The sequence below is a fragment of the Asparagus officinalis genome, chromosome 8, assembly GCF_001876935.1.
Source record: "Asparagus officinalis chromosome 8, Aspof.V1, whole genome shotgun sequence".
Taxonomy (NCBI): Eukaryota; Viridiplantae; Streptophyta; class Magnoliopsida; order Asparagales; family Asparagaceae; genus Asparagus; species Asparagus officinalis.
This window is the reverse complement of record NC_033801.1, coordinates 102,566,272-102,581,368: the sequence shown is the minus strand read 5'-3', so window position 1 is coordinate 102,581,368 and position 15,097 is coordinate 102,566,272. Positions and strand designations below refer to the sequence as shown.

General features: G+C 37.6%; 1 protein-coding gene across 1 annotated transcript; it reads right to left on the bottom strand.

The window, feature by feature from the left end:
- On the bottom strand, positions 2,172–14,724 carry LOC109821621 (polycomb group protein FIE2; the record flags this gene model as incomplete). The annotated part of the gene is made up of 13 exons (XM_020387796.1): positions 2,172–2,565; positions 4,262–4,359; positions 4,470–4,529; positions 4,624–4,687; positions 12,367–12,463; positions 12,726–12,785; positions 12,871–12,942; positions 13,040–13,119; positions 13,197–13,272; positions 13,372–13,464; positions 13,545–13,625; positions 13,699–13,821; positions 14,653–14,724. Coding segments are annotated over 12 exons (936 nt in total), but the record flags the coding sequence as incomplete, so codon positions are not given.

The window sequence follows — 15,097 nt, the reverse complement described above, 5'->3', positions numbered from 1 at the left end:
AAAAGGGTGCTGACTTTGTCAACCGGTCCACAATTACCCATATTGCATAATTCTTTCTCAAATATTTTGGAAGGCCAGTGACGAAATCCATAGTGAGCTTTTCCCATTTCCACATTGGTATGTCTAAGTTATGGACTAATCCAGCTGGTCTTTGGTGCTCAGCCTTTACTTGCTGGAAAATGAAACATTCTGCCACATAGGTGGCAATTTCATTATTCATATTATTCCACCAATATATTTGCTTCAGGTCTTTATACATTTTTATTGATCCAGGATGCATAGTATACAAAGAGTGGTGTGCTTCCTTTAGAATCTTTTTCTTTATCTCTGGTATGTTAGACACACAAACCCTAGTTCCAAATCTCAATGATCCATCTTTATGTATCTTAAATTCTCTTTGGGTGCCTTCTTCCACATCTTTCTTTATCTTCAACAGTTGAGCATCATTCTGCTGATTTTTTTTAATTTCATCTAGCAAAGAAGGTTGTATTACCATATTTGCTAATTTGACTCCAATTTGGTGGACTCTAATTTTAATTCTAGTATGATCCAAGTCCTCCAATATTTTTCTTTGAGAAGTAATTAGACAAGCTAGATTACATGAATTCTTGCGGCTCAAGGCATCAACAACCATATTTGCCTTGCTGGGGTAATAATTTATAGTCATGTCATAATCTTTTAGAAGCTCCAACCATCTTCTTTACCGTAGATTCAACTCCATCTGGATAAATATATATTTTAAACTCTTGTGGTCAGTATATATTTCACAATGTACTCCATATAAATAATGTCTCCAAATTTTAAGAGCAAACACTACTGTCGCTAACTCAAGATCGTGAGTGAGATAGTTTTGTTCATAAGGCTTTAACTGCCTTGAAGCATATGCTATGACTTTCTCATTTTGCATAAGCACACATCCCAATCCTCTTATAGAGTCACTATAGAGAGCAAAGCTTGTATCTCCATTGGGTAATGCAAGTATTGGAGCAGACACTAATCTACTTTTTAGCTCTTGAAAGCTTTTCTCACATTCATCTGACCAAATAAATTTAACTCATTTCTGAGTAAGACGAGTTAGGGATGAAGAAACACAGGAGAATCCTTTCACAAATTTTCTATAGTAGCCAGCCATTCCAAGAAAACTACAGATCTTAGTCACATTAGTTGGTCTGTCCTAATTAACAATAGCTTTTATCTTTTCAGGGTCCATAGAAATCCCTTCCTTAGAGATTACATGCCCAAGAAATGCTACTTCCTCCAACCAGAATTCACATTTCTTAAGTTTCGCATACAGTTGTTCTCTCTTTAATGTATGCAACACCTGTCTCAAGTGTTCTTCATGTTCTTCTTTGCTTCTTGAGTATATCAGAATATCATCAATAAATACCACAACAAACCGATCCAATAAAGGTTTAAATACCCTGTTCATAAGATCCATAAATGTCGCAGGTGCATTCGTGAGCTCGAATGGTAAAACTAAAAATTCAGGTAAACAGTGGCTAGCCCCACCCCACCACCACACACACACCCAGCTGCAAGGAGAATTTAGGTAATTGTTCCCTATTTCCCTATGTCGAAGTACATTATCTACATCTACTGGTTCTGTATAAACAAAATAAGCTCCTGGAACTTCTGATATGAGTAATTTTAGATGGATAAGTGTAACTGAACTACACCCTCTTAAGATACTATTACTACGCTACTACACAAAGTTGGTAATTTCACTCGGATTGCGCCAATAACGTCGGGGAGTCCTCCCATAATCTTTGGATATAGTAGTGTTGGAAGTAAGTTGGAAAATATAGTCTAGACGTCACTACTCAATTTAATTGCCATTCATAACTTTTACGTATCTTCTTTGCGATATTCTTAGCACTCACAATCACATTCAGTAGCCAAGTCAACCAACTAGAAGGCTATACCTACTATCATGGAAAATATATACATGAAAGGGTTAATTTGTAATAGACGGAGAGTCATATTGCAATGACATTTGAGTAGCCAGTCACCCCCCTAGAAGACTACACCTACTAGTGCGTGTGGGTGCATCTGTCGGGTTAGTTTGTAATAGACAAAGAATCATAATACAAGCATTTCTTCGCTTTTTTTTCCTGTTGAGGATAAGAAGAATTGGTATTTCCTGTGAAGCTTAAATATGCTCCTTTAAGACGTGAACTAAAATCCATCACTGCCACTAATAAACTAAAACAATGATCAGTCTTTCTGCAGTGTTTTAAATATTAGGCAAGCTTTCAGTGAGCCCATTGCCAACACTAACTACATGCAACTTTTCATCAACAGTAATATTGCAACATTTTAGTAAAAGCCTCGTCAAGTTGGAAGAATCAGCTATCTTTACATCAATCATGCACGGTGCAGATACCAGATTGAACGTACAGACACCATGAAGATACAGGATAGATCCATTCATCTGAGTATTTGCATTCTCCTCTGTCTGCTTTGAGCTCACGGTCCAATCTCTTCATGTACACAACAGAGATCAATAGCGTGAGGCGAGCATCAAGTAAAAATGAAGGCAGACACCAACAGATGGTGCAAGGCAGGCTGCAAAAAAGTACGACTAGTTAGCCGCATTCATTATGGTATGCATGGCATGGCTTAGTAAGAAAAATTCATAACATATATCCATCAATATGGAATACATGTATGGATTAAGAGGGGAAAAAGTACAAGGAGGTGAAACAAAGACAAGGAAAAGATATTAAGATTAATAAATATACATATCATGTAATATAAAAGATATGTGAATCAATAAAGCAATGTTCAAAGCGAAGTCCATGGATGTGTTTTGACATAAAAAAAACTTAGGTTAGACCTATGAATCACCAAATTTGGTCTCATATCCACTTATTGAAGGTGAAAATAACTTCACTTCTTTGATTGGTACATATATCTGGATATTTGGATACAAATGCAAATATTATACTAATACAAATAACTTGCTTAAATCTATGAATCACCAAAATTGGTCCCAAATCCACTAATTGAAGGTCAAAATAATTTCAATTCTTTAATCTGTACATATATCGGGATATTTGGATACAAATCCAAATATCTTACTTATATCAAACATCCATATACCTAACTACCATTTTTTTAAAAATATCCATATTTGTCTGCCAAAAAATGACTAAAATATCCATATTTGCCTTCGTAACGCAGAGATATAGATATTTAATTCTGTCAGATATCTCTATAAATATCCATATGCTTTTGCATCTGTAAGCACAAGTATCAGATTGCTCAAATGTCACAACAAAGGTGCAAAAGATCTGATTTGAATTTTTGTCTGAAGGCAAAACAGGAGCTCTCAAGAAGTTTTCAAGAAAATTTAGGGTAAAAAAAGATAAGAGATGGAATGGACATTCAGTATAAAAGGTATAAAATGACTGGTTACAATAATAAGCAACAGTGATGTAAAGAAATGCAAATAACTTCAAACCGTCACAAGGAAACCTAGAGCATATTTGTTATTGCTGGAGTTTATGTAGGTTGCCTATATAAGTAGCTTATAGAAGCAACTTATACAAGATGCTGAAAATAATCATTTGGTAATCACAAATCATAAGCTGCTTCAAAAAGAAGTTAAGGTGTTTGTTAAATCTTGCTTAAGTCTCAGTATAAGTGAAAATGATCAAAATAGACATGACTCTAGCTAATTTAGAACAAATAGGATAATATCATCAAAAGCTAACGGCATACATGAAACGAAAACTACAAAGAGCAAAAGCTATTTTAAAAAGCATCCTCAAATTGCTTGTAAAAACATCCTCTTAAAAAGTAATAGCAGTTTCAACAAGCATGCAAAGAAAGTCTCACTAAACACCATTATTGATTGCTTAAACATGTAAGTAGAGGCAATACCAAAACGGCCTCTAGTATTCTATAATGTAATTTGTTTGCCAATGTGACTACAGTATAGTTGGAAAAGATACAATAGTAATCTTACTTGGACAAAGTTGAAAGAGTGAAAATATACATATCTAAAAGAAACTCCTCAGCTTCACAGTGATAGGAGACTAAAGCAATAACAAGAGAAATCTTGATTAATCCATAAAAATATATCATGATATTAACCATCAAACATTTAAATATACTATTAATGAAGCATCGCAAGAACTTTCAAATCATCACTGTTATCTGCTGTGTTCCATCGATCATTTTGTCACGAATATTCTGCAATGACAGATACAGATAACAATTATGTTTACACCAATACCTATAAGAAAGGTTCTCTCACCTAAAATATGAAAAAAGCAAAATGCTGATACCAAGAATCTTCATGGCACTGCATCCCACCGCCATATTGAACCATCCTCACAGCAGCTAAGTATGGTACTGCGAAAAACAAAACACACATGTTTTCAGTTGAAACAGTGTAAATTGGTCCCTGAAGATTCTACTTCTAGTCGTACAAATGTAAATATAATCTTCATTGGCTCTAGCACCTTCCATCAAAGGACATGGCAGTCTGTCTAATGGCAGACTTGCATTGAACATGAGATAGCCTGAAGCAGAGAAAATCAATAAATACAAAATTAAATTGAGAATTTCTAGATGTTTAAACAGGAAGCAAAACAAAGAATTTTAATCATAACTGACCGTCCTATCAGAACAGGAGGGCTTGACTGGAGCTCCCAAACAAAAATTTTCCCTTCCCGATTACCTGTACAACAAGTTCCACATCAAATGATAAATCTAAGTAAGCCATATGTCTGTACTTGGTCTGGTCAGCAAATTTTGTGAGGAAACAACTCAGAAACAGATAACAACAACTAAGAAAAGCAAAATTAAGGGAAGTTAACTCCTAAATGAAATAGACATAGCTAATAGATTATGGCACAAAAGAAAAATACTAATATCTTAGTGAAATAAATTGAAATTAGCGTAGAAGAAGTATCAGTTCAATCCATGGCCACGTCCGCTATGAGCTAATAAAATATTAAACATGTGAAGTTGGGAAATTATTGAAGCACTTTAGATTGAGGAGACTTGTGGTCAACTTTGCCGAACGGAATGCAATGAAAAAAACAATCAAACATGACTAAATTGCAATAACTGTATTCCTGAAAGGCCCACATTTTCCAGCCTAGAACTTATGCGGGACAACAGAATTTTTTAGGGATTTATGGTGGGGATTTGAGAGATTTGGGGCAGAACAAGGAATTGGGGAAAACTAGGGTTTGGAAAGATAGCAAAATTATCAATTTTAACAAGATATGACCACGGATCGTGACCCGGATCTTGGCTTCACCACCATTGACTCAATCTTAGAGATCAAATCAATTACCCAAAGTTTCACAAATAGAAACAAAATTTTCTTCAAATAATCATTGCCTTTATTTCATAGAATTGACATCTTTAAATAGGCCTTCAACAACTACAAGTTCACTCCCATATCCGATGTGGGATTAAAATTATTGAGCAAATACAATAAAGAGGAAATAAAAGTAATACTAGCTAGACACCAAGCCTTCTCAAGATCAAAACCACATATGCTGAGGCAACACGACGACGGCGGCGGTGAAAATATGTACGAAGTGGAGGCTGTACGATGTCCTCATCAATTCCCCTGGGGTGGGAAGAACTCAACCCTTTCGAGTGAGGCGCTAACTAGCCCTCATAATACTCCAATAGATCCGGAGCCAGACGTTGCAGGTCCTCACGAGTAATCCATGTATCATCAGATTCAGGACGACCTTTCCAACGCACTAGATATCGTCTACAACCACCATTTCGGGTGGAGATGATTTCGTCATCCCGAATGCTATCAAACTGTTCAGCTGTAAATGGGACAAAAGTAGTAGGCAGTGGTGGCAACGAGGGTCCCTCAAGGAAAGGATCAGGGGTAAACTCATCAAGGTCCACAAGTGGATTTTCAGGGTTAAAAGGAGGACCTTTATAAGCTATCAAATCTGCAATATTAAATGTCGAACTAATTTCGAAATCTGGAGGTAAATCGATTACATAGACATTTGAGTTAATTTTCTTGATGATCTTAAAAGGTCCAACACTACGAGCATATAATTTCTTGACGGCTCTAGGTGAAAACCGTTCTTCTATGTAAATCAGCATGAGACTTGTATTGTTCATTGATTTCTTGAATTTTCTTGTTGATTTCTTGATACAAGTCATGAATGTGTGATGCAAATGCAACTGCTAACTCGGACACCCTAGGATGATGTGACATGGGAATAAGGTCTATAGGCTTCCTAGGCTTATAACCATGCACAACTTCAAATGGACTCATACCTACTGATCTATTGACTGAGCTATTGTATGCAAACTCTGCAGTGGGTAACAGAAGATCCTAATTTCTTAAATTCTTACCAACCAAACAACGCAAAAGATTGCCTAGACTCCTATTAACTACCTTGGTTTGACCATCAGTTTGGGGATGAAAAACAGACGAATACTGAAGTTTAGTCCCCATCTTGTGCCATAGAGTTTTCCAAAAATAACTCATAAACTTCACATTCCTGTCAGATACAATGGTTTTGGACAAACCATGCAATTTGACCACACCATCAAAGTAAATTCGAGCAATTTTGGAAGCATCAAACGTTTTGTTGCACGGCAAGAAGTGGGACATCTTTGAAACGCAATCCACAACTACAAAAATGGAGTCATGTTTTCTGATAGTCTTAGAAAGTCCTAACACGAAATTCATACTCACATCCTGCCAGGGACGATCTGGAACAAGGAGAGGTGTGTACAGGCTAGTGTTTTGTTTACGTTGTTTAGCTAATTGGCAAGTGCGACATTGTCCTATTAACTTCGCAACATTTCTTTTAAGGCTTGGCCAGTAAACAAAGTTTCCACAGCCTTTATGATCTTTTCACGACCAAAATGACCAGCAAAGCCCTCTGCATGCAATTCCCAAACAAGATAATCTTTCAAAGAAGTACGTAGAATGCATAACTTGCAAAATCAAAATAAATAGCCATCTTGGAGCATAAAGCCATCTATCTCGGGAGTCACTCCTTTTAAAGAAACAAAAATCTCTCCAAAATCGTAACATGATTCATACTCCCCTTTGATTCTTTCGAAACCTACTACCTCCGCACTCATTTGGTTTAGAAGATAAGCTCGGCGACTGAGTGCATCAGCCACATTGTTCTCAACTCCAGCCATGTGTTTAAGGGTATAAGTGTTGTCTTGTAGAAATTTAACCCATTGAGCACGCCTGGCATTGAGTTTCTTCTGAGAGTTAAGACACCGAAGGGCTTCATGGTCCGAATAAATAACAAATTCTTGTGATAAAAAGATAATGTCGCCAATGGCTGGCACAATGATTGTATAACCGCATAAAACTCCTTATCGTAGGTAGAGGAGTTCGGTTTAGCACCACTAAGCTTTTTACTAAAATAGGCAATGAGGTGCTTCTCCTGGCTCAATACTCCACCTATACTAATGTTCGAGGCGTCACACGCGACCTCAAATACTTTAGAGAAATCAGGAAGTCTCATAACAGGTGCATCAGTCATCATCTGTTTGATTTCTTTGTAACCCGTGTCAACTTCTTCGAACCATTGAAATTCCTCTTTTTTCAGGCAATCTGTAATTGGGGCAATAATAGCACTAAATTCATTGATAAATCGCTTGTAGAAAGTTGCGAGCCCATGAAAACTTCTTACATCTTGGATACTTCGGAGCTCGGGCCACTCTACAATTGCCTGAACCTTTTGAGGATCAGCAGAAGCTCCTTGAGAAGACACAACAAATCCAAAAAATATAACTTGATCAGCCATGAAAACACATTTCTTAGGATTTGCAAATAGCTTCTCTTTCCTCAAAATGAGACAGACTTGATTAAGATGGTCAATATGTTGCTCTAGCGACTTACTATAAATTAAGATATCATCAAAGTATACGACCAAAAAATTACCCATAAAAGGTCGTAGTACCTAGGTTATAACTCGCATGAAGGTGCTGGGAGCATTTGTCAACCCAAAAGGTATAACCATCCACTCGTATAGACCATCTTTTGTCTTAAAAGATGTTTCCACTCATCCCCTGGACGAATCTTAATTTGATGGTAGCCACTCTTCAAATCAATCTTGAAAAATATGATGGTTCCAGACATCATATCTAACATATCATCCAGTCTGGGAATAGGAAACCGATATTTCACAATGATTTTGTTGATTGCTCGACTATCAACACACATTCTTCATGAACCATCTTTCTTAGGGGTTAGTAATGCCGGCACAACGGACAGACTCAAACTCTCTTTAATAAACCCCTTAGTCAATAGTTCTTCAATCTGCCTCTTGAGTTTGACATGCTTAGTTGGATTCATTCTGTAATGAGGCAAGTTGGGAAGAGTAGATCCTGAAACAAAATCTATAGCATGTTGGATGTCACGCATCGGGGGTAGAGCGTTCGGGAGTTCTTCTGGAAAAACATTTGCAAATTCTTTTAAGAGTTACCGCAGAAGGAATTTACTCTTGGGAGTTCTCGGTAATCTCCCTAGCAACAAGAGCAACAACGGTAGACCCTTTAGCGACCTCCTTGTCCAGAGACTTGGAGCTGATCAAATTTAGTGCCCTTTGGGTGTTGGAGGAATCGGTCCGTTTAGGAGCAGGTGGGGCGAGGGGGCGGGTCGCAATGGAACTAATTTGACCCTCTTTCCATCATGGACAAATGAATGTGTTTGATCATCCATAGATAGTGACATCTAGATCATATATCCAAGGTCTACCTAAAATGATGTGGCCAATATCCATGGTAACAATATCACACCAAATCTTGTCCGAATAAATAGCAAAGTGGATCGGGACAAGACATCGCTCTTTAACCTCAATGGACGCAGTATTCACCCAAGATACTTTGTATGATTGAGGATGGGGAACATGCTTCAATCTAAGTACAGTCACCATGTTGGAGGCGATGACGTTGACATAACTCCCACTGTCAATTATGACTCGACAGTTCTTGTCATTGATCTTTGTGGTTGTGTGAAAAATTATAATTTTACGCCAGTCATCACTATCCTTAGGTTGAGCTAATGCGCATCTCACAACACTAAGTCGACGAGAAACTTCGTCCACTTTATTGATCGAGGGTGTGTGTATGCTCAAAAGACATCCTAAGACGGCCTCGGTAGATTCATCCTCCCAAACATCTTCATCAGGGTTATGGACAATCTCCTCTAAATCATCCTGATCACTGTCTGATCGGGTCTCAACAATTAAAATTCTTGTTTTACTCGGACACTGAGCAGCAATATGACTAAACCCTTGACACCTAAAACATCGAGTAGATTAAGCCGATCTAGATGACTAGCTATAAACTCCCTTGCCTTTATCATCTGGCTTCTGCGTGGAGGTACTAGATCCAGTTCGGGATTGAGACTGGGGTTGACTAAGTGGGGACTTAACATGCCTTATTGGTGTTATTCCCATAGTCTGTGCGTCTAGTGAAAGGAGAGCCTTGTGATTGATCTAAATCTTGGACAAGCTGATAGGTTTGCTCTAGAGTGGAGATGTCTCGCACAAAGAGTTCACGCCTAAGATCTTCCCTAAGTCCTGAGCGAAATCTAGACAAGACTACAGTGTCAGATTCATTCTCGTCACGCCTAACCAGAAATTCATCAAATTTAGTGATGTACTCCGATACTGGCCGATTGCCTTGCGTCAAGCGTTGCCATTAATTGAGCAAGCATTGCTTGTACGACACATGAAAGTATTTTTCTTGGAGTTTCAAATTCATCTCATCCCAAGTTTGTATGGGCTCTTGCCTCCTAAGAGTCATCAGCTTCTCAACATTAGACCAATATTGTCTAGCCTGACCCACTAGCTTCATTTTGGCAAATCGAATTCGTTTCTCATCAGACATTTTATACCAACCGAAATAGTAGTCCATGTCCGACATCCAATCGATAAAAACTTAAGGATCCAACTGGCCTTCGAAAGTGGGTGCCTCTAGTTTAACGTATTTCAGATGCATCTCATCTGGTTCAAAAGAGGAATTGTCCCTAGATGGGTGATTTCCAAGACGATTGTCGTGAGGACCTATGTATTCATGAGGTTGATGTGGATAATGTCCGATTCGAAATCCGCCATCTTTATCACGTTCATGGGGCCTATCCGTCACTCGGTCCAAACGCTCCCTCGTCTCTTTCAAATCTTGTTCAACAATGTCAAATCGTGCAGTTAAGGCTTCTATGGCTTTTGTGAGGCTTACAAGGTTGGGATCCATCTCAGAATTGGGAGTATTGTATTCCACTACGAGTGCACATGCAACAGATTAGTTTCTAAACGCAATCTAGAGGATCTTAATAATAGCAATGCAGTGAATTGCTAACTAATTTTCGCTTAAATGCAATCTATCAAAATGCAAAAATCAATTCTAACACCTAACATGATGCCAGCTGATAATGTGGAATACGATTGGAAAAATGAGAAATCAACAAGGATATCAATTCGCAATGTTCAATAGGTTATCCCACTGTTTATTACCAATATGACATCAATTATTTAACTTGTGATAATTATATCGATAACAAAATCCATGCTGATAATATTGAACCGTAAGATTGCAGCAAGATAATTAACCAAACTAGATTTGGAATAGTTCTACTTTAAATTCGAGATCTAGCACCAATAAAGGTAAAACAGAACAACACACAAGTTTAGTGGACAACCAATAATTCTGATAGCATGTAAGATGAACCGGTCTAAAAGTGATTGCAGCAATCTCCAGATCAATTAGAAAGACGTAGAAGTGATGATATTAGAGTTGCCTTGATGAAGATTCACTAACAAACCTCTTGTTGGTGGTACTGCAGGCTGCGAGTTTAGGATGATTGATGTTGTTGTTTGATGTTGTTGCTATTGCTCTTAGAGTCGGAGAACGACAACGGAGTGGGTAGCGTCAGCAACGGGTGGAGTCAGAGGGTCGACAATGAGGAAATCGACGGGATCAGGCTATCGTCGACGTCGATTGGACGGAGACAGGAGGGCGAGGCCGTCGTCAAGGCGGTGCTGAAGGACCAGCGAGAGGGGCTGGTTGTCGATGATGAGGGGGGTGGTTGTCGCGATGGTGTTGAACTTGAAGGACTAGCGAGAGGGGCTGGCTGTTGTCGACGATGAGGCGGAGATTGTTGGTCGAGCTCGTCACCGACAGTGGAGAAGGGGCAGGGGTCTAGGGGCTTGCAGAGGAGAAGAAAGAGGAGGGCTTGTGAGGCGGCAACTTAGCATGCTGGTGACTGATCAGAGAAAGGGAGGAGCGGTGGCTGTTAAGGTTGGTGGCGACGCCTGTGAAAAAAGAGAAGAGGCAGGGGGAAAGGGTGACGGCGCTTGAGGGAAGACTTAGGGTTTCCTTTTTCTTTTTCTTTTTTTTTTTGTAATGGATGGTTGTGATGAGTTTTGAGAGTGAATGAGAGGTGGTTGTTGGAGATCGGATCCGAGAGGGAGGATTGATTTTCCCTTTGATCTGAAATTTCGGATCTGGATTGTTTTTTTTACAAACTAAAAATAAAAATGGAACAAGTGAAATGAAGAAAGAGATGGAAGAACTTGAGATTGAGAAGAATCCGGTTGATCTACTTTTGCTCTGATACCAAAAATGATGTGGGACAACAGAATTTTTAGGGATTTATGGTGGGAATTTGAGAGATTTGGGGCAGAACAAGGAATTGGAGAAAACTAAGGTTTGGAAAGATAGCAAAATTAACAATTTTAACAAGATATGACCACGGATCGCAACCCGGATCTTAGTTTCACCACCATTAACTCAATCTTAGAGATCAAATCAGTTACCCAAAGTTTCACATATGGAAACAAAATTTTCTTCAAATAATCATTGCTTTTATTTCATAGAATTGACCTCTTTAAATAGGCCTTCAACAACTACAAGTTAACTCCCATATCCGATGTGGGACTAAAATTATTGAGCAAATACAATAAAAAAGAAATAAAAGTAATACTAGCTAGACTCCAAGCCTTCTCAAGATCATAACCACATCTGAGCTGAGGCAACACAACGGCGGTGGTGAAAATATGTGTGAAGTGGAGGCTGTGTGATGTCCTCATCAAGAACAGTTGCCTCTTTTCTATTAGTCATGATGAATCACTTAAAAGTACAAAATTCTTCACAGAATCGGGTTCTTATTTCACCCGTGGACTCAAAATCCATTGGAGATCAATTTTGTTATCAAATGACAGAACCTATTTCCTTTTCACTTAGTTTAGGATATGTTCTCATCAACAAGAGATGCAGGGATATAGGTCATTAAGAATACATAAACGCTGAGTAAAAATCAAAGACATCTAAGAACATGAGCTCAATAGCCATTACATGCATAGAAGCAAAGAATAAGCAGATAGGAAACGTCTTTACCTATAGCCATTGCATTGTAATGGAAATCACATGAGAACTTGATGAACCAGATATCACATTCTGGTGCGGGATATTTTTGAAGAATATCAACAGACCCCTGAGCAAAATTCATAATTCAAACATGTTAAAGATAGTTAAGGAATATATCTTTCATATGAAGAAAACAGATAATGCAGCCATACACTGATTGCAATTACTATGGAAATATACTTCGCAATTGATAGTATTCTATAATTTTTATGTGCATGAGATAGAAATGCACTTGAGAAACCACTGGCTCAAGTGAATACATATAAGTGAAAATCTTGAAATATACAGAAAAGTAGTGTCCATAAGCCAAGAAATTCAAGAAATGTCACCTCCCCAGGGTTTTGTTCCTTTGTTTTTGGTTCCCACAAAACAATTTCATTGTCGACACTCTGCAATGTTTTGAAGAACAAGCAAATCAACATTCTTCATTGCAGAGATTCACAAAACAGAAAAAGAAGAATAGCAGTGATATACCTTTGATAAGACAAAATCGCCCAGCCATCTATTGCAATCTACGTAGTTGGAGTGAACTGAAGCTATGAGAACCTGAGGAAGTACCAGATTAAATATTATCTCAGTCCACTTCAAAATTGTCTCACTAATTTCTTAAATATATAATGTGAAAAAATAAAGATCTTCTCACAGGAAACTGAACGTATTTTGTGGGGAATTTTGATGGAAGATCAGTCCATGTAAAAGATTTCTCAACATATGTCCAAAATTCTGCACAAGTTCATTGACATCATGATATAGCTATCTAAGCCTATTCAAATCTTAGGATCCACTTAAAGATAATGTACCTTTCATAGACCAAATCTTAACAGTATTATCCATACCACAACTTGCAATGCGGTAAATATCAGAGGGATGGAAATCCTACAAGAATGACATTCTTTTCAAATGATTAATAAATTTATAAAGTTTCTGAATCTCCAACAATAAACATACTAGACAAGGAATTTTCATCATGCTTACAACGCTTAGCACTTCATTGCGATGTCCACCTGCTCCTGCAAATATCAGAATACAAATCCCTGTGTGTACATTCCACAGCCGGACGGACTCATCCTTATAAAGATATAATCAATAGATCAGAGATATGGGCAGATATACAACAAAGGACTTAGGAATAGATGGGTTCCTTTTACCTTGCTAGCAGAAACTACAAGTGAAGGTTTCAGTGCTTGTGTCCTGATCTCATTTATTGAGTCCCCATGACCGACAAAGCTCTGCAAAGAGAAGAATTTATCTCCTTTAGGATTTTGCATTTGGAAATTTGATATGAGAAAGATTGCAAGTTACCTTATGTATCTTCTCACTGCCAGAATTAATGACACGAATTATACCATTGCTTCCACCAGCCACCAAGAATGGAGAGCCATCAATATTGCATGCCCAGCTCACAGTATAGAATGACTCATCTTTCTGAATTACAAAAAACCCATTGCACGATGGGTATAGTTACAATCACTACAAAAACTTACTCTGTACAAATATTCAGAATTATCTATGCTGAAAGTTGTTCCATATGCTACGTCCTATAACCTATCGTTCCAAAATTGTTAACTAAATTGATAAAACATAAAAAAAGATGAATATATATGATTTCAAGAGTTGTATTATAATTCTAAACACAGAAAACTGGGATTTAAATGCAAAACCTACTAGCGCAGCCAAAATGCAATGCCACATATAAGACATCTAAAAGACATATCTTTTATAAACTTTATTATCCATGTATCAAAATGAACATGGCATACAAATAAATGTGAATCGAGCTACATTACTGAACTGTAGTGTGTAACTGGAAGTAAGATTTCAACCTTCTGATCGTGACATGGGTCAAAAACAGTGGATACATAGATAACAAACAATGGGTGTCTGCCACGATTAAAATAAAACTGTTTTCACTGACATTGTCCATTCGTAACCAATAGGTCATTAATATCCACAAAATAAGGCTTTCAGAAAACATACATACAAAATAGGAACAACAATTTGCATAGTAAGTTTAAACTGTTCCAACTTCCAAGATCTAAGAAGTGGATGATTAAGGTTAGCATTCATGCATGTCAAAAGTAGCAACATGAACTTTACACCTCCTTACATGGATGTATGAATACGTTTGAACTATCAAAGCACATATAAAAATGCCATCATGCAGCATTAACCACAGTACAAACTATTACATTGTTTGATAATTTCCAACAAAGTCCAAACAATTGTCCAACAACAAAAACTATGTAACTCACATACATCGTCATCAACATAAGCCTGCAGGACAGCAACAAGTCCTCCTTCAAGGCATCGATACACGGTCACCTGCAATTAGTTAAAGCTCTATAATTGACAAGGTTTACAAACACTCTTAAAAAAACAAACAATCTGCAAGCTCCTAAACTAAATGCAAGCCATTGAGAAACTTGAGTTCCATCATAAAAGTATGATAAATCTTCCGAACAAGATATGCTTTAAGCCTTAAAATCAATTCTTAATGTACTGAGGCTATAAACTTGTGAAAGATGCGTTATAAATATGAATGATATAACAACAATACTACAATAAGATCCACTAGCAACCATTTAACTCAGACATGGGAAATGGAAAAATTAATCCTTCAGGCCACTCCCAAATTATAAGTTATATAGTACCCTGAAACTAGAGGTGAAGCTCTAAGATGGCAGTTATTCGTTTGAAAAGC